The sequence below is a fragment of the Canis lupus genome, chromosome 16 (genome assembly GCF_003254725.2).
Source record: "Canis lupus dingo isolate Sandy chromosome 16, ASM325472v2, whole genome shotgun sequence".
In the NCBI taxonomy this organism is placed as follows: Eukaryota; Metazoa; Chordata; class Mammalia; order Carnivora; family Canidae; genus Canis; species Canis lupus.
In genome coordinates, this window is record NC_064258.1 from 3,259,349 (window position 1) to 3,286,290 (window position 26,942).

The 26,942-nt window shown below is 36.7% G+C and overlaps 1 protein-coding gene across 1 annotated transcript in view; it reads right to left on the bottom strand.

Moving 5' to 3' along the window:
- CNTNAP2 (contactin associated protein 2) overlaps window positions 1-26,942 on the bottom strand; it is a 1,981,926-nt gene that overhangs the window by 1,132,318 nt on the left and 822,666 nt on the right. The window contains exon 4 of the mRNA XM_025433996.3: window positions 11,436-11,583. Within this exon, the coding sequence (XP_025289781.1) occupies window positions 11,436-11,583 (148 nt within the window). The remainder of the gene's footprint in view (window positions 1-11,435; window positions 11,584-26,942) is intronic.

Below are 26,942 nucleotides of genomic sequence, written 5' to 3' on the forward strand. Positions count from 1 at the left end.
ATCTTTATGGGATATATCCAAATAATCTGCATTGCTGGAAGGTTGAAGTGAGCATACTAAATGATTATTTTATTATATGGTTACTTTTAATTGATGAGGACGGTAAGTGCAATCTTAAATATTTGCTCTTTTCTCCCTAGCTAAGCTAATTTAAATAGGTGATAATTAAGACTAACAACTCAAGAATAAAAGGTATTAAAAGAATCTAGAATCTCTTAGTATATATTTGCAGTGTTTTAAGTTTTACTTCTTTCCTCACGTTAATCAGGGATTTTAAGTGAAATGTTGATGGACTCCATAACTGTAATTTTGATTTTCACACTCTTTGCAATCAACTAACATGTATAAGGTTTCACCTATATGTAAAAGGTAGTGAAAACATCTCAGGAGCTGGGGTTCCCAGAGGGAATGCTCTGACTGAGGTTGATAAACTCTCTATACCAAAATGCAAGAAAGCTTGAGTTATGCCATTTACAAGCTGTCCTTAAATGAGTGTATTATGACCACCAGTTCTTTAAATTTTCCTGTTGGACATGTGGGATGTACAATACGGTTGATATATTTTTCTTGCTGAATATCCCCTTCTATATGTTCTCATAGTGAGAACCGTGGGCCAATTTTTATAGTCATTAGAATCTACAAAATAATATTTTCTGTAGGCCATCACTATGATTATAAAAAGTCCCTGTGGGTGGAGAAGAAAAGAAGAATTAGCCAGAGGAGAGAGGTATCAAATGACAGAGAAGGAGCAATGGTTCCAATTGTGATGAAGGATTTCTAGGTCTGTAGTTAACTCACTTATGCAAGTCACATAACCCCGTGGATCTTGGTTTCCTCATTAGTAAAATAAGTGATTGTGCTGGTAGGCCTCCTGGGAACTTTTTAAAGTTCTTTTAGAGTATGCATACAACTCTTTGTGTTAATCAAAATGCCTTATTTGTAAACCACGCTGAAGCATGGTTATTTTTCATTATTTTATTCTAATCTTCAACCAGTTATCAGAACATGTGTATGCCTTACTTTAAAATGTATGTTTTTCTTGGAAAATTATTTTATGAAAAGAATTCTGAACTAATATTTACCATAAAAAATATATCATCTCTCATTCCACAGCAGAGTATACTGCTCCTCCTAATTCAGAACTGCACACGGGTATGATTACGTGTTATTCTGTATCAATAATTTTGGTTTACTTTAAGTCATCACTGTTGATTTTATATGTTAACTTAGAAAATTCTTGAGGGTAATCACTGAAATTAGATTTTTGTAGTAAGCAATACAATGTAAATCTAACTCTAAATCAATGTCTGAATAACTATTTCTCCAAAATATGAACTAGCTGTCATTTGTGACTGTCTTGTATCTAAGTAGAAACTTACTTATACTTACCATGTTTTCTCATTGAATAGACTCAATAGTAACTACTTTCCAAGTAAAATAAATTACACTGGAAAAAAATAATTTAATGCTGGTAGCATGCATCTCACAGACATGAAAAATGAGAATGTAATTCTTTGTTTTTTGTATCGTAAATTTCCTTTCAATGCAAATGTCACCTTCAAATGTCAATCCCGGAATGAGACTCACCAAGTATCTATCTGACTTTTTATTGTATAAAATGACAATAATGTATTATCTTATAATACTTATACCTTTAAATTTACATTGCCAAGTAAGTCAAAAGTGTAACACAAATGATTCAGTTTATTTTTCACCATCTCAAAAATATTTTTGACCTGCTACAATAATCTTCAGTTGCTGCATTATTACCATCAAGGTGAGCCACAATTAGATATAGAGATAATCTTTCTATTACAAAGTATTCCAATTCCAGTTTGAAATACAAACTACTTTTCAAAGAAGTATATGTGAAGAATATATCTGCTTCAATTGAAGTTCCATTTCTCTTAATGACAAGAGAAGTTCTAGTTATATCAAATTTACTTTTTATCTACTTGCATATAAGAATAGAGCATGTCCTTCATATATAACTTACTACATGACAATGTTAATTATCTCTTTACCATGTAAACTTGGCTTTGATAGCTATTAAATCTATTTTATATTGATTTGCTTTTATTTTCACATTAATCTAGGTATAAAGTTCAAATTAACTAATAAAAGTGATATTTTTGCTCTGATGATAAGCAATTTACATATTTATAATTCAGGAAGAAGCCTCATGAAATTGTGATTGAAAATAATCTTAAATAGAAATAGCACAAGGTCTTGAAACACTGAAATCAAAAACAAATACTAAATTCTTTGCTTTATAGGACTCTTTTGGAACATCTATTAATACAGTCAGTTCAGCAAGTCTTTCAACACTGTACACAGTGCATCTATAGCACCATTCAATATGATGGAACAGAATCATACCCTGTTCAAGTAAGAAAAGAATCTATCTAGCATCAAAGAGTAATCAATTTTCATGGGAGGAGTAAATTAGGCCTGCATCGTTTACATCTGATATTAGCTCAGTTCAGCAAATATTACTTGCGTACAATCTGATCATTGACAGGATGCCAATAACAAATACGGTAACTGTGTCTGCCCTCTCCCCCAGCATCTCACACTCTGCTATATTTTGGAATACTATGATAAAGACTTCATTGGAAATATTCACACAGTGTAACGGGTGTTAAAAAATGTGGTTCATTCTGGAAATTCAGAGAAGTCTTCTTGTTGAAAGTTGCATCTTAACTGAATCCTAGAGATAAGAGACTAAGGAGGTGAAGAGTAGAGAGGATATTGTGGTTGGAGAGAATATCCTGGACAAAAGCATGTCAAATACGCAGAGCATGTCCTGGGAAATAGGAATAATTTGTATTATTGGAGCACGGAGTGCAACATGGAAATGAGAGGATGTAAGACTGCAGAGGTAACAAGAAGGGCACTATATTTCAAGCTAACACCTTGGACTTTAGGCAATGTAGCACCATTAAAATGTCTTAGCCACGGGTATGATATGGTCAGATTTGCACTTTAGATTTAAAATTAGCAAAATGCTTCTTCACAAATAGAATTCAATAAATGCTAATGGTATTGGTGAGTCAGTGTCACAATATATTGATCCCCAAGCCAAACAATAAATCTTTTACTTCGTGTGTGTGTGTGCACGCATGCATGTGTAGAACACAAAATACAAGTAACTGGGACTCTTTTATATTACACAAAGTTAAATATGTAATTTAAATAAGAAAACTTGAGTAGACTTCCAAAACCACCTATTTCTCTGCCCAGCTAAATTTATCTAAACAGAAATTCTTAGTAATTTTAGTGACTTCAGGTGTTTTCCAAAATTAATATCCACCCAGAAACTCTAAACATGACCTTATTTGGATATTTATTATATCTTTTCAGATATAATTAGTTACTTTAAGATTAGGTCAACCAAAGCTAGAGGCATCAGAATTCTGGACTTCAAGTTCTAATACAAAGCTGTGGTCATCAAGACAGGGTGGTACTGGCACGAAAACAGACACAAAGATCAATGGAACAGAATAGAGAATCCAGAAATGGACCCTCAACTCTATGGTCAACTAATCTTCAACAAAGCAGGAACGGATATCCAGTGGAAAAAAAACAGTCTCTTCAACAAACGGTGTTGGAAAAACTGGACAGCCACATGTAGAAGAATAAAACTAGACCACTGTTTTACACCACACACAAAAACAAACTCAAAATAGATGAAAGACTTAAATGTGAGACAGGAATCCATCAAAATCCTAGAGGAGAACACAGGCAACAACCTCTTTGATCTTGACCACAGCAACTTCTTACTAGACACATCTCCAGAGGCAAGGGAAACAAAAGCAAAAATGAACTACTGGGATTTCATCAAGATAAAAAGCTTCTGCACAGCAAAGGAAACAATCAACAAAACTAAAAGGCAACTGACAGAATGAAATAATATATCTGCAAATGATATATCAGATAAAGGGCTAGTGTCCAAAATCTATAAAGAACTTATCAAACTCAACACTCAAAAAATAAAAAATCCAGTTAAGAAATGTGCAGAAGAAATGAATAGATATTTCTCCAAAGAAAACATACAAATGGCTAACAAAGACACATGAAAAAATGTTCAGTATCATTCAGCAACAGGGAAAAGACAAATCAAAACCACAATGAGATACTATCTCATAATGGTCAGAATGGCTAAAATTAACAACCCAGGGAACAGCAGATGGTGGTAAGGATGTGGAGAAAGGGGAATTCTTGTACACTGTTGGTGGGAAGGCAAACTGGTACAGCCACTTTGGAAAACAGTCTGGAGTTTCCTCAAAAAGTGGGACTTTTTGCTCTATCTCCCTACTAGATATTTATCTGAAGGATACAAAAACAGTGACTTGAAAGGGCACATGCACCCAATGTTTATAGCAGCACTATCCAAAATAGGCAAAATATGGAAAGAGCCCAAATGTCCATGGACTGATGAATGGATAAAGATGTGGGATATATATACAATGGGATGCTATTCAATCATCGAAAAGAAATCTTACCATTTGCAACCACATGAATAGAACTTGAGGGTATTATGTTAAGTGACAAGTCAGAGAAAGACAAATACCATATGATCTTACTTATATATGGAATCTTTTAAAGATTTTATTTATTTATTCATGAAAGACACAGGGAGAGAGAGAGACAGAGACATAGGCAGAGGGAAAAGCAGGCTCCATGCAGGGAGCCTGATGTGGAACTCGATCCCGGGACTCCAGGATCACGCCCTGGGCCGAAAGCAGGCGGGAAACCATTGAGCCACCCAGGGATTCCCCTTGTATGTGGAATTTAAGAAACAAAACAGTTGAACACAGGGGAAAGGAAAGAAAAAATAAAGCAAGATAAAACCAGAGAGGGAGGAAAAGCATAAGACACTCTTAACAATAGAGAACAAACTGAGGGTTGTTGGAAGGGAGGTGGGTGGGAGGATGGAGTAAATGGATGACGGGCATTAAGGAAGGCAGTTGATGTTAAGAGCACTGGATGTGATATGCAACTGATGACTCACAATAATTCTACCCCTGGAACTAATACTACGCTATGTGTTAACTAACTACAATTAATTTTTATTTTATTTTATTTTATTTATTTATTTATTTATTTATTTATTTATTTATTTATTTATTTTTAACTAACTACAATTTAAATAAAATCTTGAAAGAAAAAAAAATTAGGTCATAATGGATTAGGGTGGATATTAAATCCAATGAGTGGTATCCTTATAAGAGGGCCATGTGAAGATACAGACTCTAAAAAACAGAGAAAAGAAGGCCACATGAAGACACAGACCCTGACACACAGAGGGGAAAAAGGCCATGTAAAAGTGAAGACAAACACCAGAAAGATGCACAAACATGTCACAGAGCACGGTTGCCAGCAACCGCCAGAACTCAGGGAGACAAATGAAACAATTTCTCCCTCTGGACTTGCAGAAGGAACCAATTCTCCTAACACCTTGATTTCAGACTCCTGACCTCCAGAACTGTAGCTGAACAAATCCTGTTGTCTGACACCACACAGTCTGCGGTGCTTTGCTAAGACACCCTAAGAAACCAATACATATATACAGGTCACGACCTCTGGCCCAGGCAGCATGGGAACAGCGCACGGCATTCCATTCTGTGGTCCCTGTTAGAGGATAATCTCACCTGCACAGCATGGAAAGGACAAAACGCTGTCCTCCTATTTGTCCTTGGCTTCTCTTGACACTTTTTCCTGCCCTAGTCTGGTGTTTACTTTCCACCATGATTTGCACTGGGTGATATATCTAGGCCTTATTGATTATCCATCCAAACTGAAGGCATATACAAAAATTAGTTTAGTTGTATGTACCTTGGTTTTTCCCAAAGCACTGTCCTTACGCTTATGAAGACTGATTAAAAGCTAATATAGTATTTGTCGTCAACAATGCTACTGTTTCCATCAGTACACTGTGCAGGGCTTCTGTAAAATGAATGTTTGAGTACTGCAGCCATAAATGATTTTAAGAAATTATTAGACTGAGGCTTCTCCCTTCGGCTTCATGTAGTCCCTCTGATACGGAGTAAGAAGATTAGCATTGGTGTTTTGGGAGGTTTACCGAGTCAGAAGACGTGGGGAATATCTCTAAGTTTTAAAAATAACAGCGTGCACTTGATTCAACTAAACTTGAGGGAAAACCAAATGTAGAGGGAGCAGAATAATTTAAAATGAGTTTAGATTCATTGAAATGGGAACTCATACTATCAAGACAAGTCAGGAAACAAGCAGTAGAAGCCCTAAAGGCTTCAAAGTAGTGGCCTGGAACTAACCTTCTCCACCTGGAATAAAGTGAACTTTTTATTTGCAATCTTGAGAAGTACCAAATTCCTCAGGTGACAAAGGGATCACAGAAGAACTGCACAGAGGAAAGATGAGAAACACAAGGGGAATTACAGGAGCCACACATTCCAACAAAAGCAGTGCTCATGCTGAGATGTCTCCCTAAGTTCTTCCAGCAAAATTTGAAGTAAAAGAAGTTCAGCCCCATTCCCGAACCTGGAACTTCAAGACAGACCTCAGATAAATCCTCTAAGGGGTTTCAAGAAAGATGAGAGTTCATTTCTCTCTCTCACAGGAGTGATTGAAGCCTAGTTTCTCCTTGCTGGGACCCTAGTGTACACAGTGCTAACTCTTTAGAGGATAAAATGGAAGGGTGTTTCTGACTTTTCAACCTCAAATATACACAGTTCTCTTTCTTATTGAAAAATCAAAGTTCTTGACACAGTAGTTCACGAAGGTAAAAGGAAAACAAATAAACAAACAAACAGGTGGCCATCTTCTAAGGGTGCACTCTAGTCTGAATTCCAGTACAGGTAAATTTAAACCACAGTATCTTTAGGAAAGTTGTCCGTCACAAATATGTTTAATGTATATATTTTTTTATTTATAAATGTGTATTTTTCTTGGAAAATATATAAACACAATTGGCATTCTTCAAAAACAGATAAATAAAAATAATCTAAACTGGACATTAGTTAAGAAAATGGGCCAGTTAGGCATCTGCTTAAAGAAATGACTAGTTGTCAACTCTTTTTGACAATAAAGATTGTGTGCAGGATGATTAAATCATCATTCTCCAAATGAAGGGGGAAAAAAATCTGAGAATGCCGTTTAAAAAAATAAATGCTGTAGGTTCTTTAAACTATAAAAGAACATGGAAGAAAAATAAGAAGCGCCAACCAACAAGGTAGCCCAGCAGCCATACTATTTATTTATTTATTTATTTATTTATTTATTTATTTATTTATATTTATATTTATATTTTTGATTTTTTATTTTATTTTTATTTTATTTATTTTTTTAAGCCATACTATTTAAGTACAAATTCAAGTGAATTAAAATTAAACACAATTTAAAATTTGGTTCCTCAGTTGTCTCAGCTACATTTCAAGTGCTCAACAGCCAAACGTGACTAGTTGACTACAGCAGGGCAAGGGCATTTACATCATTGGTTAAAATTCAACTGAAGAGCACTGCTCTAGAGCTATTTTTGTATCTTTCCCCCCCTAAAATGATATTGATACTTGCATAGTTTCCTGTCCCTGCTATACAAATTGCCCCAAACTTGGTGGCTTAAAACAACAGCTCTGTTCTCTCATAGTTTTGGAGGCCAGAAGTCCCAAATTACTTTCACTGTGTTCAAATCAATGTGTCAGCAGGACCTCAGTTCCTCTGGAGGCTCCAGGGAGAATCTGCCCTTCTCCTCTTCCAGCTTTTGGTGGCTGTTGACATTCCTTGACTTATAAACATATCACTATTTCTGTTCCACAGTCACAGAGCTTGCATTTTCCTGCCTGTGAAGTCTCTCTGTGCCCACCTCTCAGAGAAATAGAACCCACTGTACTTAGAACGCCCTTGGAAAATTTGGGATCATCTCTCAAGGTCACGATCATTAACTTAATCCTATCTGCAAATAATCTGCCTAATTAAGTAACAGGTACAGTTCCAGGGGCCATTATCCAACTTACTACAACCAACCACAGTGGTATTTTTTAACTTCCATTGTACTCCATTTTATTTTATTTTATTTTATTTATTTTTTTTCCATTTTATTTTATATTACCAACTCATCATTTACTCCATTGGCACCTACTGGTATAATGTTAATAACCTTTTCTTAAAGTGTAAGATTCCCTCCCACCACCACCCAGAGAGGCTTCTACACTAGAAAAGCCTAGCTTCCTATTTAGCTTCATATATATATATATATATATATATATATATATATATATATTCATATTCATATATATATTCATATATATATATATTTTTTCCATTCCATCTTGTGATTGCCAAAGCACAGGCTAGATGGGGAAGGCCACAATAGCACTAGCTCACAATGTAACAAATCCACTCGCAATGACTATTGACTGTGCTGTCCTGTGTTAACCCATGCCTGACTCACCCCACACAATTGGCCTTTGGGCAAACTGCATCTGCCCTTATGTTGAGTTCTAAAGTAACTCCATTGGGGCAGCCCAGGTGGCTCAGTGGTTTAGCGCCGCCTTCAGCCCAGGGCCTGACCCTGGAGAGCTGGGATCGAGTCCCACGTCGGGCTCCCTGCATGGAGCCTGCTTCTCCCTTTGCCTGTGTCTCTGCCTCTTTCTCTCTATGTCTCTCATGCATAAATAAATAAAATCTTAAAAAAAATAACTCCATTGGTAGCGTTGGCTTTAAAATTATTATTTTTAAAGAAAGCCATCTCAAAAATAAGACAACATGTCTGGATATTGTAACAAGAATAAAATAAAAGAGAGAGAATTGTCTATAAAAACTACTCAAAAACAATTAGGAAATAGATAAATAAAAGACAACCCAATTAAAAAAAATAGGCAAGGGTCTTCAACAAACACTTCAAAAAAAGAGGGCATGCAAACGAACAAGAATAACCTCTGTAAAAATCAGGAAATCGTTCACTAAAATTAAAATGAGATAATGAACACCTACCAGAATGGCTAAAACCTTCAAATCAATATTAAGTGCCTGAATTTGTGAAGAAGCAGGAATTCCAGCTGTGGAAGTCTAAGTTGATACAACCACTTTGGAAAAAATTTTATCATCATTGACAAAAGTTAAATATACATATATCCTAACCTAACTTAGTATTACCCTACTCTAAGCCAACACCCCCAAGGAATGTTTATAGCACTTCTATCAAAATAACCAAAAACTGAACAATTCAAATGTTCATTAATATAAAATGAATAATTTTAGACTATTCATACAGTAGAATAAGAGTGTCAATGAAAATAATCAAGTACCTTCAATAACAGTGTGAATAAGCCTTACAATTATTAGTTTGAAGAGAAGAGGTCAGATGGGAAAAAATATATATTTTAGGATTCCATTTTTACAAAACAAAAAAAAATGTAAAACTAATCTATGAGGATAAAAATCAGGTTTATTTTACCTTTAAAAAAAGCAGTAGTAACTGGGGGGGGGGGTCCTGATGGGTGCTTCTAAGGTGTCAAGAATCTAAGGTGATTCTTTTATTGACTTAAGTGATGCTCACATCATTTTTCATTTTGTTGGAATTAAGGAGTAGGAAAGTAGAACAATGGTTGTGAGCTCTGGCTTTGTACCAGACTCACTGGTTTTTGTTTTCGGTTCTATCACTCAGGTGATGTGTCTCTGGGTGAATTTTTAACTTTCACTATTTTTATCCTAATAAATATTGCTATATTAATTGTCCCACCTTGTCTCCCATTAGCATCTTTTCCTTATTCACTGTGGTATTACTAACATTCAGCATATTTCATGACACATAAAAAGTTCTCAGTAAGTAATTATTAATAAAATAAATTATACACATCATGGCTTCCATGAAGAGTATTACATATTTTTTCATTTACTGAAAGCTGAACATGCTCCTTAGAAAATCCATCATGCAGAGAAAAAATACCACATTTTGTCTTGGTCTTCCCAATGTGCTGACAGTTAGAATATGTGTGAATACAGAGTTCTGTATCCATAATGCTCAGACCACATGGCGAGAATCCAAATTTATGTCAAGGCTCATCTTAGGCTTCTCCTAACAGGTTAAATCTTCCTCCTGAAGATCTACATTGTCCCAAAGAACCAAATCTCTATGCCTCTCTATTCATTGTCTTTGCTATAATAAACTGATAACCAAATAAAATAAGCAACTCTAGAATTTTTAAATGATCCCCATGGCTTCTTTGTAGTAAGTAACCAATTCGGTCTGTACTGTTGCCCATGAATAAATAAATATGATTTGGTTATCGTGACAGCTACTATTTTCACTAATCTCTCTAACTAATTTGTACAGAGATGACAGCTTTAGAAATATTTTTATTATAAACTACCAAATGTTTGGTTAATTTTAAAAAGCTTGCCAGTACGTCATCTGCCATCTTCTGGTTATAGTGAGCTATTATTTTTACGGGTCTATAGGAAGGGTAGGGGATAGACTAATAGCAGACTCCTAGGAGGAGGGAAATATTTTACCAAAGAATTCATGTTCTAAAACCAGTATTTGCAAATCATGTATTTGCTGATTGAATCTGTACTAACCAGGGCCTCAAAATAGCTCAAACAATCTAATTCTGTGTTGGCACTGCCATCACAGAAGCAAATAAGCAAGGATAAATCTTTGGTAGATGAATCCATCATCAATTTTGGCCTGAAAGATATTCTGCAGATGAAGTTTGAAGAAACTAAAGTCAAAGTCAAGAAGATGGAGAAGAAAAGGATAGGCATATAAGAGGGCTGTAAAGAAGAGAGAAAGACAGAAGAGGAGGGGAACACTACTGGTAAAAATTTGTAGAAGCAAGACAGCAGAGCTAAGATCCCCAAAAATCCATATATTAGAGTCATTAGACATTATATATATATATATAAAGTGCATTTGAGAAATACAGAAAAAAAGAGTTTAAAACATGATTAAAAGAAAAGAATTGTCTTAGGTGACCAAGTCAATTATTAAAAGGAGCAAATAAAACTCACAGACATAAAATATCACTGACATTAAAACTTAGTGGTTAGCTTTGAAACAGTAAAATATGAAACTGATGAGAATTGGAAGGCAGGTCTCAAGAATGCATTCAAAATCTATCACAAAGAGTCAAAATGATGGATAATACTGTAAGTTTCTGCTTTTTAAATATTGCATAAGACTTTGGGCAACCTAATTAATAAGCTTTGTCATTTTAGTCTACTGACCAAAAATCACTTTCCAAATCCTTCGCTTAAGGTATTTGTATATGTGTGTTTGTGTAAAGATGTAAAAATGTATTTATAACATACAAATAAACTTACATATTATCTATATATAACAACAAGGTAGTTTACTGTCAGAGAAAGCAAGTAATGTTAAATAATCACAATTAAACAAGTTACTGACTAAATGAAGATGACAAGATCCCCCACAAATTTCAACAGATACTCACAATAAGAACAGCCATAGACTTCAATTCTGAGCCCAATGCGGCCTTCTCCATTCCAGTCCAGAGGTACTATGCGCACATAGCGGGCAATAACCGGATGCTGTAAATCATGCCGAACCACACTGTCAGAGTTGATGTTTCCAGGAAATGCCTGCAAAAAAAAAAAAAAGGGGGATTTAAAAAATTCAAGAAAAAAAAAAAAATAAAAAAAATAAAAAAAATAAATAAATAAATAAAATAAAAAATTCAAGAAAAATGTACTTTGGAAACAATCACATTCTCTGTGTGGTAAAATACAACTAAATTTTCTTACCAATGGCAGTGTTTTATATTTTCTACTATAAACAATTTGAACAAAGCTACTATACTTCCTTTTTTTGAAAGCGAGTCTGGTTTTAAACTAGGCCAAAATTTCTACGGGTCCTTTCAAAGGTGAAAATGCACATAAATTAGAAGAATGAAACACTATATGGTACCCACTGCAGTGGGTATATCCAGTAAATATTTAAACTATGAGTTCTAATATTTTGTATTTAAATTACAATTTTTCAGACTCCAACTATTTTTCTTGCTTTTTTCAAAATCTTCTCTATGTTACCTTCCCATGCCATCATACTTTGAATTTTTTTCGAACATCAGTTCAATAAAAAGAACAATCAAATATATTGTGCAAGTGGCCAGGGTTTTCTACCTTTTTATTTGCATAAACACATTTACAGAGTTTAGGAGTCAATCAGAAATGTGTCTCTTCCATATTTTTCATTTACACAAGATTCTGTCGAAAGAGTGACTTCCCATAAACCTTCTTTACATTGATAAGTTTACACTGTTTATGTTTTTTCAGCAGAGAACAAATGGATTTTCTTCGGGCATGGCTATCATTCATTCAGGAAACATTAGTAAAACATCAATTCCATAGTAAGTATCAAGCAAGATAATATGGGGGGCATAAGCTGTCTAAAGCCATAGACACTACACTCAAAATGATCACAATCTAATAATAGGGAAAATGTCAGTAATAAAATTATAATTCAAGGAAGATTGAAAGCAATTGACAATCATAATTTAGAAGATTTAAGGCAAATAAATGAAAATTACATGTTTGTTCCATTTTAAAGCTTTTTTAAGATGTTACTTATTTATTTGACAGAGCACAAATAGGGGGAGCAGCTGGCAGAGGGAGAGGGAGAAGCAGGCTCCCCACTGAGCAGGGAGCCTAACATGGGGCTCAAAACCAAGACCCGGGCCCAAGGTAAATGCTTAACTGACTGAGTCACTCCCATTTATTCCATTTGAGGATATACTTGCTGTAGTGCCAGGTGATGGTATATAAATATTTATACCACTACCACCAAGTTACTCCTTTGGGCCTCTATCTCTGAGACATTTATAGTCTTTTGAGGCCTGAAAGAAAGCAAAGCAAAAAAGTCTCCTATGTGTCTCCTCTAGTCCAAAACTTCACTGACACCAGATGCATGGGGTTTCCCACACATCAAGAAATGCTCCAATTCTCCATGAACACCAGCTAGAGGTCCTATAATTTAACTCAATTCTGACCACTATCTACTTGAAGATAGAGTCAATCCCACAGGTGAGGGGAGGAGTCCCACAAGACCACCTCACTTCAGATGCCAATCTCAAGTCTAATTTTTCACATCTGCTTCTGACAGACCAGCTATAGATAGGTTCCCATGATCTCCTCAGTTCTGATTATTTTCTAGAATAGCTCACAGAACTAAGAAAATCAGTTTACTTACTAAATTACTGCTTTATCATAAAAGGATACAACTCAGCAATGATCAGAGAGAAGAGATACACAGAGCAAGATACGTGGGAAGGGCTTAAAAACCTTCTCCAAGGGGTGCCACCCCCCCAGATCACCTACATATTGACCAGTCCAAGATATCTCCAAACGCCAACTTCAGAGAGTTTTATGGAGGTGAAAGCATTAAATCATTGGCCATTGATGATTAAACTCTCCAGAAGTCTGGATGGTTCCATTGCTAACCAGACTCCCTTCTTGTGAGTATCTACAGGCTTTCCAAAAATCACCTCAAGCACAAACTACACTGTGGTTCAAAGGATTTTATTATAAATAACAATAAAATAAATACCCATTTCACATTTATTGCACTTATCACTTAAGAAAGTGTAAGGGCTTTAGGAGGTATGTGCCAGGAATGATGGACAAAGACCAAAAAGTATATTTCTTATTATAAGACACATTAACATAGGCCTAAAATAATATGTGAAAAAAATGCAAAAGGCAAGATTGAAAGAAACTACAAAAGTGCACAATATAGGTAGTAATTTCTGTAATATTTGGAGTTCTATGAAAACTATGCAAACATAAAAAAAAAGAGAGAGACTAGCTGGACAGGAGGGCAGAACGATGTTAGGGAGATAGAGGCAAGCAGAGTAGGACACAGCAAAGAACAGATTATTCCTGGCTTAGAGAAGGAACTCGGGTCCAGGCCTTAAGACACTTGGGGCCTAGACGTAGTCATGCTGACATTTTGTTCTGAATGAGTACTCTTCTAGGCCTCAATTTTTTTTTTCCATTCCTTCTCCCTATGTCTCTCTCTCAAAAAAAAAAAAAAAAAAAAAAAAAAAGACTTGGCTGGCTTATTTGCACAATCCGTTTTAGATCTAAAATTGTGCATGCCCTAAAAACATGAATTAAGCATATTCAAAAATAGGTATTAAAAGATATGTCTAATTGGAAGGAAGTGTGCATAGTGGAAAATCATGGTTGTTTTAGCAAGTTCTAATTATGGACAAAATAATCTAGCATGCATTTTCTGAAAGAAATGATAGAATAAGAGCCACATTTTTAGGAGTTCCTGGGTGGTGGAAGATCATATTGGGGGCAAAAAAGACTAGGAACCAGCAATTAAGGATCAATGCCAATGTGCTGGTAAGGGGAAATAAAAAATGCGATTAGTGCCCAACTAGGAGGTCTCTTGTTAATGTGGTTTTAGACCACATGGAGGATATGGAGGAAGGACTTGACAACAGCAGCAAAGCAGAAGTTGCTGAAGATTATCTGGAGGAAGGAGCTGAGGAAAGGAATGGCAAAGGCTCAGAGTACACCAAAGATCCTCCTGACCAAATGCTGCCTTCAGAACATAAGTCCAGATGGTGGAGGAGTAGGGTCCCTAAGTCACCTGTCCCCACCAACTTACCTAGATAACTTTCAAATCATCCTGAAAACCTATGAATTCAGCCTTAGATTTAAACAGAAAACAGCTAGAATGCTACAGTGAGAAGACTTTGTGCTTCTATCAAGTACAAGTTGTTTTTGGCCACCCTGCACTGAACAAAATGACTAGAAAGGAAAACTCACCACAAAAGAAAGAATCAGTCTTTTCTCCCACAGAGTTACAAATTTGGACTACAATTCAATGCCAGAAAGCCAATTCAGAAGCACAATTATAAAGCTATTGGTTGTTCTAGAAAAAAGCATAAAGGATTCAAGAGACTTCATGACTGCAGAATTTAGATTTAATCAGGCTGAAATGAAAAATCAATTAAATGAGATGCAATGCAAACTGGAGGTCCTAACGACGAAGGTTAACAAGTTAGAAGAATGAGTGAGTGACATAGAAGACAAGTTGATGGCAAGGAAGGAAGCTGAGGAAAAAAGAGAAAAACAATTAAAAGATCATGAGGATAGGTTAAGGGAAAAAAATGACAGCCTCAGAAGGAAAAATCTACATTTAATTGGGGTTCCAGAGGGCACCAAAAGAGATGGAGGACCAGAAAGTGTATTTGAACAAATCATAGCTGAGAACTTCCCTAACTTGGGAAGGGAAACAGGCATTCAGATCCAGGAGATAGAGAGATTCCTCTCCCCTCCCAAAATCAATAAAAACTGCTCAAAACCTCGACATTTAATAGTAAAACTTGCAAATTCCAAAGATAAAGACAAAATCCTTAAAGCAGCAAGAGACAAGAGATCCCTAACTTTATGGGAAGGAGTATTAGGTTAACAGCAGACCTCTCCACAGAGACCTAGAAGGCCAGACAGGGATGGCATGGCATATACAGTGTCCTAAATGAGAAGAACCTGCAGCCAACAATACTTTCTCCAGCAAGGCTCTCATTCAGAATAGAAGGAGAGATAAAGAACTTCCAAGACAGGCAGGAACTGAAAGAATATGTGACCTCCAAACCAGCTCTGCAAGAAATATTAAGGGGGACTCTGTAAAAGAAAGAGGAAGTCCAATGAAACAATCCACAAAAACAGGGACTGAATAGGTATCATGATGACACTAAATTGATATCTTTCAGTAGTAACTCTGAACGTGACCCCATCAAAAGGCGCAGGGTTTCAGACTGGATAAAAAAGCAAGACCCATCTATTTGCTGTCTACAAGAGGCTCATTTTAGACAGAAGGACACCTACAGCCTGAAAATAAAAGGTTGGAGAACCATTTACCATTCAAATGGTCCTCAAAAGAAAGCAGGGGTAGCCATCCTCATCAGATAAATTAAAGTTTATCCCAAAGACTGTAGTAAGAGATGAAGAGGGACACTATATTACACTCATAGGGACTATCCAACAAGAGGACCTAACAATCATGAATATTTATGCCCCGAATGTGGGAGCTGCCAAGAATATCAAGCAATTAATAACCGAAGTTAAGACATACTTAGATAATAATATACTTAAACTTGGTGATTTGAACACAGCGCTTTCTACAATTGACAGATCTTCAAAGCAGAACATCTCCAAAGAAATAAGAGCTTTAAATGATACACTAAACCAGATGGATCTCACAGATATTTACAGAACTTTACATCCAAACGCAACTGAATACACATTCTTCTCAAGTGCACATGGAACTTTCTCCAGAATAGACCACATACTGGGTCACTTATTAGGTCTGATGCCAAAAGACTGGGATAATACCATGCATATTTTCAGACCATAATGCTTTGAAATTAGAACTAAAGCACAAGAAGAAGTTTGAAAGGATTTCAAACACATGGAGGTTAAGGACCATACTGCTAAAAGATGAAAGGGTCAACCAGGAAATTAGAGAAGAATTAAAAAGATTGATGGAAACTAATGAGAATGAAGATACAACCGTTCAAAATCTTTGGGATACAGCAAAAGCAGTCTTGAGGGGGAAATACATCGCACTACAAGCATCCATCCAAAAACTAGAAAGAACTCAAATACAAAAGCTAACGTTGCATCAAAAGGAGCTGGAGAAAAAACAGCAAATAGCTCCTACACACAGCAGAAGAAAAGAGTTAATAAAGATTCGAGCAGAACTCAAGGAAATCAAGACCAGAAGAACTGTGGAACAGATCAGCAAAACGAGTTGGTTCTTTGAAAGAATTAATAAGATAGATAAACCATGAGCCAGCCTTATTAAAAAGAAGAGAGAAAAGACTCAAATTAATAAAATCGTGAATGAGAAAGGAGAGATCACCACCAATACCAAGGAAATACAAACGATTTAAAAAACTTATTATGAGCAGCTATACACCAATAAATTAGGCAATCTAGAAGAAATGGACACATTCCTGGAAAACCACAAATTGCCAAAACTGGAACAGGAAGAAATAGAAAACCTGAACAGGCCAATAACCAAGGAGGAAATTGAAGCAGTCATCAAAAACCTCCCAAGACACAAGAGTCCAGGCCCAGATGGCTTCCCAGGGGAATTCTATCAAACGTTTAAAGAAGAAACCATACCTATTCTACTAAGGCTATTTGGAAATATAGAAAGAGATGGAGTACCTCCAAACTCGTTCTATGAGGCCAGCATCACCTTAATTCCAAAACCAGACAAAGACCCCACCAAAAAGGAGAATTATAGACCAATATCCCTGATGAACATGGATGCAAAAATTCTCACCAAGATACTAGCCAACAGGATCCAACAATACATTAAGAATATTATTCACAATGACCAAGTGGGATTTATCCCTAGGATGCAAGGCTGCTTCAACACTGGTAAAGCCATCAATGTGATTGATCATATCAGCAAGAGAAAAACCAAGAACCAGATGATCCTCTCTATAGATGCAGACAAAGCATTTGACAAAATACAGCATCCATTCCTGATCAAAACTCTTGAGTGTAGGGATAGAGGGAACATTCCTCAACATCTTAAAAGCCATCTACAAAAAGCCCACAGCAAATATCATACTCAAGGGGGAAGCACGGGGAACCTTTCCCCGAAGATCAGGAATGAGACAGGATGTCCACTCTCACCCCTGCTATTCAACATAGTCCTAGAAGTCCTAGCCTCAGGAATCAGGCAACAAAAAGAAATAAATGGCATTTAAATCGGCAAAGAAGAAGTCAAACTCTCCCTCTTTGCCGATGACATGATACTGTACCTAGAAAACCCAAAAGCCTCCACCCCAAGATTGCTAGAACTCAAACAGCACTTCGGCAGTGTGGCAGGATACAAAATCAATGCCCAGAAATCAGTGCCATTTCTCTACACTAACAATGAGACTGAAGAAAGAGAAATTAAGGAGTCAATCCCATTTACAATTGCACCCAAAAGCATAAGATACCTAGGAATAAACCTAACCAAAGAGGTAAAGGATCTATACCCTAAAAACTACAGAACACTTCTGAAAGAAATTGAGGAAGACACAAAGAGATGGAAAAACACTCCATGCTCATGGGTTGGAAGAATTAATATTGTGAAAATGTCCATGTTACCCAGGGCAATTTACACATTCAATGCAATCCCTTTCAAAATACCATGGACTTTCTTCAGAGAGTTGGAACAAATCATCTTAAGATTTGTGTGGAATCAGGAAAGACCCCGAATAGCCAGGGGAATATTAAAAAAAAAAAAAAAAAACATAGCTGGGGGCATCACAATGCCAGATTTCAGGTTGTACTACAAAGCTGTGGTCATCAAGACAGTGTGGTACTGGCACAAAAACAGACACATAGATCAGTGGAACAGAATAGAGAACCCAGAAGTGAACCCTGAACTTTATGGTCAACTAATATTCGATAATGGAGGAAAGACTATCCACTGGAAGAAAGACAGTCTCTTCAATAAATGGTGCTGGGAAAATTGGACATCCACATGCAGAAGAATGAAACTAGACCACTCTCTTGCACCATACACAAAGATAAACTCAAAATGGATGAAAGATCTAAATGTGAGACAAGATTCCATCAAAATCCTGGAGAACACAAGCAACACCCTCTTTGAACTTGGCCACAGCAAATTCTTGCAAGATACATCCACGAAGGCAAAAGAAACAAAAGCAAAAATGAACTATTGGGACTTCATCAAGATGAGAAGCTTTTGCACAGCAAAGGATACAGTCAACAAAACTAAAAGACAACCTCCAGAATGGGAGAAGATATTTGCAAATGACGTATCAGATAAAGGGCTAGTATCCAAGATTTATAAGGAATTTATTAAACTCAACAGCAAAGAAACAAACAATCTAATCATGAAATGGGCAAAAGACATGAACAGAAATGTCACAGAGGAAGACACAGACGTGGCCAACAAGCACATGAGAACATGCTCCGCATCACTGGCCATCAGGGAAATACAGATCAAAACCACAATGAGATACCACCTCACACCAGTGAGAATGGGGAACATTAACAAGGCAGGAAACCACAAATGTTGGAGAGGATGCGGCGAAAGGGGAACCCTCTGGCACTGTTGGTGGGAATGTGAACTGGTGCAGCCACTCTGGAAAACTGTGTGGAGCTTCCTCAAAGAGTTAAAAATAGACCTGCCCTACGACCCAGCAATTGCAGTGTTGGGGATTTACCCCAAAGATACAGATGCAGGGAAACGCCGGGACACCTGCACCCCGATGTTTCTAGCAGCAATGTCCACAATAGCCAAACTGTGGAAGGAGCCTGTGTCCATCAAAAGATGAATGGATAAAGAAGATGTGGTCTCTGTATACAATGGGATATTCCTCAGCCATTAGAAATGACGAATTACCTCCATTTCCTTCGACGTGGATAGAATTGGAGGTTATTATTTGAGTGAAATAAGTCAGTCAGAAAAGGACGAACCTTATATGTTCTCATTCATTTGGGGAATATAAAAAATAGTGAAAGGGAATAAATGGAAAGGAGAGAAAGTAAGTGAAAATATCAGTGAGGGTGACAAAACATGGGAGACTCCTAACTCTGGGAAATGAACAAGGGGTAGTGGAAGGGGAGGTGGGCGGGGGTGGGGGTGACTGGGTGATGGGCACTGAGTGGGGCACTTGGCAGGATGAGCACTGGGTGTTATGCTATATGTTGGCAAATTGAACTCCAATTAAAAAAAAAGTTTAAAAAAAGAAAGTGTAATCATCTGACCAGAGGAACAACACTAAAAGAGAAATAAAAAAATAAAAATAGAATTAAAAAACAAAACAAAACAAAAAAAACAGAACAGAAGTCCAGCTGGTTAACTACATGTGAGCCTGGGGCTTTAGCTCAAGAGGCCTCTCCTGGTGACCCTGAGCTTTTGTTGGGCAGACAGTTGGTTGATTCTCCCCAGGATGAGGCAGTGGAGGCTGTGAATGACTATGAGGCTCTTCAAATTCATGGAAAAGAACTGAAATGGTGTGGAAAAATACAGGAGGCTTTAAACTGCTTTTTAAAGACTTGACATAAAAAGTGCAGATCCTGAAGTCATGGCTCATGACTTTAAATTTGTATAAGCAATTTAATAAAACTTGAGAATATAACCTATTTACTGTTAAAGTGAAAAAAAAGACAGATATTATATTTCAAAAGAAGAATTAATAAGATTTTGAGAGAAGGGAATAGGAGAAAATAGTATAGGACAACCTATTCCAAGGTATTAATGGCAGAAAAAAAAGGGGGTGTGGCAAAAAGGGAGGTATCTATTCTTCTCCTCCTGAGCAACTTCTCTTTCTTTGAGTAACAGCAGCTAGATTTTCTGTCTCTTTTTTTTTTTTAAGACTTTATTTATTTATTCATGAGGGACAGAGAGAGAGAGAGAGGCAGAGACACAGACAGAGGGAGAAGCAGGGTCCACGCAGGGAGCCTGACATGGGACTCGATCCCGGGTCTCCAGGATCACACCCTGGGCCAAAGGCAGTGCTAAACCTCTGGGCCACCTGGGCTGCCCCTAGGTTTTCTTTAACACGTTACCCACCGTCCACCAGAATCAGGAGAGGTAGATGCCACACAGTAGCCGCAGGGGTGGGCACCTAACTTGATGAGACTCAATTTCAGCCCTTGTGGTGGGATGATTCATTCATATATGCGTTCATTCACTGATCCAATCACTTATTTATTCATTGACTCAGGAGATAGCTAAGAGCCTCTATGTACAGTATATTGCTCAAGTCACTGGGGTTACAGGAGTAAATAAGACAGAGTTTCTGTTCTCCTGGCATTTATGTATTCACATGCATAGTGAGGCAGCTAAGAAATAATAAATAAATATAAATAAATAAATAATAAATAAATAAATCATACAAATATATAAATAATACAATATATATAATATATGTATATTACACTAAGTTGCATAATATGTGTTATGTTGGTACATATTAAATTACATATACAGCATGCACATACTGAGCATACTTTGCATGTTCCAGGATGGTAAGGAAGCCAGTGCTTCTGGAATACAGTGAAGAAAGGAAGAACATGGTAGAAGATGTTGGGCGAGGTGAAGGCAGAGCAAGGAGGGCCTGCAAACCATGAGCCTGCTGTGGATTGCATTTTAAGCATACCGGAAGGAAATCCATTAGAGAGTTTTAAGCAGAGTAATTACACAACTCATCATTGTTAAGACCTGGGCTACTCACCCCCACCCACTGCCACCCGCTCCCTGAATATGGTGAAGTTCCCAGGAAAACAGAAGTCAACAACATAATATAAAATACAGAATTGCGGGACTTGTACCGAGTACTTCTGAGTGGGGGGCGGTGGGGGGGCGGGGGGGTTAAGGGAGAAGGGAAGAAGAGCAGTGGCACAGAGATGAGCCCTGAGGAGAAGAGAGGGGAAACTTAGTACAAGCTGGATCCCAAATGCATCACATGTGAGGAGAGAAAACAAAACAGAGCCCGGACCTACTGGCAACCAGGCTCTCCTTCCACTAAGCTCCTGCTGGTCCTTATGCTATTATAAAGGGATGAATATCAGAAAAGACAAAGTAGGAAAATCTGTAGACACATCATTCCAGCATCTAAACCCAGAACATGCTGAGAATACCTCTGGGCTTTTGATTTTTTGTCTTGTTTCCTTGTTTTTTTTCTGATTTTTTTTTAAAGCAACTGAATAAATACTTACAAAGATATCTGAATGGAAAGATAATTAGTGAAGATTCAGGTATATTGTATTTGAGATTTCACCATCACTTTGAAAGGTCACATCGAGAATTTGAGATGCTTAAAGTAGTTGCGTTTCATTGAAGTTGGGCTTCGCAGAGAGGGCACATGTATAATTTATGAACAAATGCATGTCATATGGTATTTTCTTCAGCATTCTCAGCATCAGTAAGTTGTGTGTTTTGCACTTCTTTTCATTTCCGAGCAGACATAGATTTAAGACATTATTTTAATTGAAGTTTAAAACATTTCAGAAGAAGAGTGTAGGTGTCACCGATCACTGCCTTGAATATAAAGGCATGAATATATATATGAAATGTCTCCTTTTATACAGCAGTATTTGGAAAAGTTAAGAAATACGGAGAAAAGCAAGCACTGATTTAATAAAAACAACATCTAATATTTATATATCGCTTTATTATTTAAAGAGTCCTAGTACATGCTGTATCGTTTGTGCCTCCTAGAAAAATCTTAAGTTTGTTAGGGATGCTCTTTTTTCAAATCAGGAAACTCAGTTCAGAGAACTTACTGGATGTCAAATAGCTGAGTAAGGTCAACCCAGGGCAAAGCACCAAGCTTAGGAGGCATCTCCACACTGACTTTTGTTTGAAAATAAAATTTTCAGTTAGGAATAAAGGTTTTTCTATTTAGGCACAACATATTTTATTTTTGATATTTGATACTGCATATTTGGATCCAAATTTAAAGTTTGATAATTTTTATCATACCACATTTTGGATGTATATTTGATTTCTGGCTCATTTATTACAAAGCATATTTGCCTGCACACTCTCCTTCTCTCTTCAATTTTATTTCCACAAACTTTGACAAAATTAGTATTTTCTTTTCTTACACATTTTCCCCCAAAACATGCTCCCATCGTGGTCATTAAGCCAAAGCTCCTCTGCAGCTTTTAATAGAAATAATTAAAAGGTTTGAATGACACTGTTTACTAAAAGGAAAGAAAGGCTGGTCTACTCTAGTGAATATCTCACTTTAGTAGCAATGAGTACAAGGCCATAGGTCTTGAAAAGAAGCATTTCCTTTCACATAACTTGACTCTTTCACATCTCTTTGCGATTTTACAGACAGACATGAAAAGAAAGAATAAACACGGTAAAACACTCAGCTGATACTTACAAAATATTTAAGAACTGGAAATCTGCATGAAAAATCAAAAGAATTAAAAGGTATTTTAATCTTTCCAGAATAAAACAACAGGCTTTAAAATTCAACCTTCATGGGCAGCCCAGGTGGCTCAGCAGTTTAGCATTGCCTTTGGCCCAGGTCGTGATCCTGGAGACCTTGGATCGAGTCCCACGTCGGGCTCCCTGCATGGGGCCTGCTTCTCCCTCTGCCTGTGTCTCTGCCTCTCTCTCTGTCTCTCATGAATAAATAAATAAAATCTTTAAAAAATATTCAACCTTCATTTAAACAAATGTCACACAATAATACAGGTTTTGTGGAGACATGAAAACAACCAACAAATTCATCATTGTTAAGACTGAAAAATCAATTTACAGGAGCTTGTGAATTATATGCCATTGCTATGAAATCTCCTCTACTGGCTGTGACTTGCATATATGCTTAGAAGAATAGGGTTTGGGAGGTTTTTTTGCTTGTTTTTGTTTGTTTTTAACTAACAAAGCATTTATGTAACTAATAAAGCTTTAAGCTTAGTAAAGCTAAGGGAGCAATACCACGTTAAAGCTGTGCTGGTACTTGAGAGTAACTCCCCTAAAAATTGCTAAACTTTACAGCAGAAAGGGGTGTGGGGAGTGGGTGAAACAGGTGACGGGGATGAAGGAGGGCACTTGTCATGACAAGCACCATGTGATGTATGGAATTACTGAATCACTATATTATACAACACCTTAAACTAATAGAACATTGTGCATTAGCTAACTGGAATTAAAAGAAAAACTTAAATATAGAGCAAAGAGTTAGAATTTATATATATATATATATATATATATATATATATATATATATATATTTGAGTTGTTCAGAATGCTAATTTTATAATCTAAACATTGCTAAAGTTTTAATAACTAAAATTTTCCCACCATGGGGTACTAAACATTTATTCTAACTGGAACAAGAGTTCAGATGGCCTAAGATAGGAAGAGGCACACTTTTTCTATAAAGCACCAAACAGTTAATATTTTAGGCTTAGCAGGCTGCACACCTCTCAGTCCCGTATTCTTTCTTCTTCCTTTTTATTTATTTTTATTTTTTTGTAATTATTATTTTTTTAATAATAAATTTATTTTTTATTGGTGTTCAATTCATTCTTCCTTTTTATTTTAACAACACTTGAAAAATGTAAAAACCATCATACTCATAGTCTTTAAAAGAACAGGGACCAGACTTAACCCACAGGCTAGAGCTTGCCAACCCTGGGTCTGAGAGAATCTTTCAAATTGATAAATCCTCCCCTCAACTCCAATAGGATGCAGAAGTCTAAAATCATTGAAAAACTTTTCAGCCACTTGGCATTTAAAAACCAATAAACTTTGGGAAAGCATTTTGTCATCCTTTGAAGCATATAATTTATCAGACTGGAGGAAAATATATAGGGATTTAGAAGTATGCTGTGAGTGATGCATGAACTAACATTTCTCTCAAATTCACTATTATGGGGTCTGAAGTGTAACTTATGAAGTATTTTATGAAGAGAATAAATATATTTGGTCCTCCCTAAAACCTCACCTTTCAAGAAACCTAAAATAAGGGATCACAAGCTTCTACAGCAAAAGAATGAGAGTGTATATCTTAGGGCAAAGGTTTTGCTTAAAAAACTGAAAAAAAATTGTGTGTGTCTGAAACACACGGCTACTGTGTGCATAAGCCCAGAAGGAGCTCTCAGCTACAGACAAGTCTCCTGGGTGGGAAATTATGTGAGAAAAACAACACATGAATATTTTCCCATGTGTGAGAGACCTCATTTTTTTAAAATATAAAATATCTCTGCTGCAACAGAAACACATATTGATTCTTCCTTCAGTTGATGTCTTAAACCTGTGATCGTTATAATCACTTTTTTTAAAGTAGAATTTTATGTCTTACTGGATTTTAAATTTTATTTTCCCCATGCTAACAATTTATACCAAAATATAGTAATGGACTTTCCATTTTGCTGCCTTGATGTGTGTCTCCAGGCCAGGTTCCACTCCGTGCTGAGGCAAGAAGAAAAGAAGTACTTTCAAAAAATGCTGCATCTGTTACTCTCCAGATCTGGCTTTGTCACCTCAGCTCTCTTGTCATCATCTTTATGCGGCTGCACAAACATGTCTGGAAGGACCCAGCTCAGATAGCACTTCCTGAAGGTAAGGATATTCCCAGACCCTCACTCCTCAATTCCCATGTTCTGCTGGGGGTCCTCATTAACACCCCATACTCATTCTCCTCACTCAAATGAAATTACTTCATTGTGTACTTAATTATCCACCTAACGACTATTTTGGTAGTAAGCCAGCTTTGGAGTTTGTGCTCAAACCTCTGGTCCATCACTATATCTGATGTCCCTACACAATGGTTGCTGTTCAATGAGTATCCGTTTAGTGCCTGATTAAATGAATGAAAAAAAAAAAAAAAGAGCATTCCTTAACTCCCACCTGTTTACATTTCATAGCTCTCATTATTTCTGAATGCACCAAAGCCAGTTGAGCAACCATTCACAGTAAATAAACCACGTTTTGTCATATCCTACAGAAGGAGAAAAAAAAAAAAAAAGCATTCTAGTCTGAATGAAGACCCTAGGCACATCAAAATAATTTTCCCAGAGGCATGGGGATATCATTATAAGTGGCCAGGAATCACAGAGATCATGCAGCAAAAAGAAAATGGTCAGGCAAAAATCATGTCAAAATCAGCAGATAAATGCTGGGAGAAATGTGAAAATTAACACACACATACACATTCAATCCCAGATGTCCTTCTCCGATTGACTTATTTCACTCAGCATAATACCCTCCAGTTCCATCCACATCGAAGCCAATGGTGGGTATTTGTCATTTCTAATGGCTGAGTCATATTCCATTGTATACATAGACCACATCTTCTTTATCCATTCATCATTTGGGGAATATAAAAAATAATGACATGGAATAAAGGGAAAAGGAGAAAAAAATGAGTGGGAAATATCAGAAAGGGAGACAGAACATGAAAGGCTCCTAACTCTGGGAAACAAACTAGGGGTGGTGGAAGGGGAGGTGGGCGGGGGGTGGGGGTGAATGGGTGAAGGGCACTGAGGGGGGCACTTGATGGGATGAGCACTGGGTGTTATCCTATATGTTGGCAAATTGAACACCAATAAAAAATAAATTTACAAAAAAACAAAAAAGAAATGCAAATCAGATGTTCACACAGGTAATTCACTTGAGCTCTGCTATAAATTGGGGGTTATAAAGCCATGGCAACATGTCGTGTAGCAAATGCCAAAACATTCTATCCACATAAAAGAAGTACCACCTTCTCTGAGCACTTCTGCTCTTGACTCAATGAGAGAGGTCTTATCTTTTTCATTTTGCAGTTACAAGGTTTAGAAGTATTTTATCAGAAGAACCATTAAATAATTAAGGATTATGAGGTAAGAATGGTAATTTTACTTAGAAAAATAATAAGGTAAAATGTTTTAAAATCTAATTCTTAAATTTCTATCACTTTATTTCTTACAGGGATCACATGATGATGGTGTTTTATAGGTTTTATGCTTTGGCTCAACTGCTCTCAGCCTATCCAAAAGATTCCATCTTTTTGATGGCTTAATCATCCTCCATAGTTTATTCCTAAGATCCCTCTTCCCCTCTTGTCCTGTCTTTCCTTCCTTCCTCCTCTCCTCCTCCACTTCTTCTTTCCTTCCCTCCAGGGGTTTCAGGGAACACATGATTCTTTCTTATTCACGTTGCAATTCAGTATAGAAGGAAGGGAGTGGAGGGCTCAGCTCCACCTCATCTTTCAGGGACAACATCTGGTTGTCAAGGCCACCACAGAAACAGAAGAAAAAGCAGACAGGAAGGTACAGGTCAGGGTAGGACCAGGTTTAGAAGTAGAAGATATATATATATATATATATATATATATATATATATATATATATATATATAGAGGATATCACTTCACACATTCCACTGGTCATGTTTCCTACTGGCTTTACTTAATCTTAGGGTGGAAGAGACTAGGAAATAT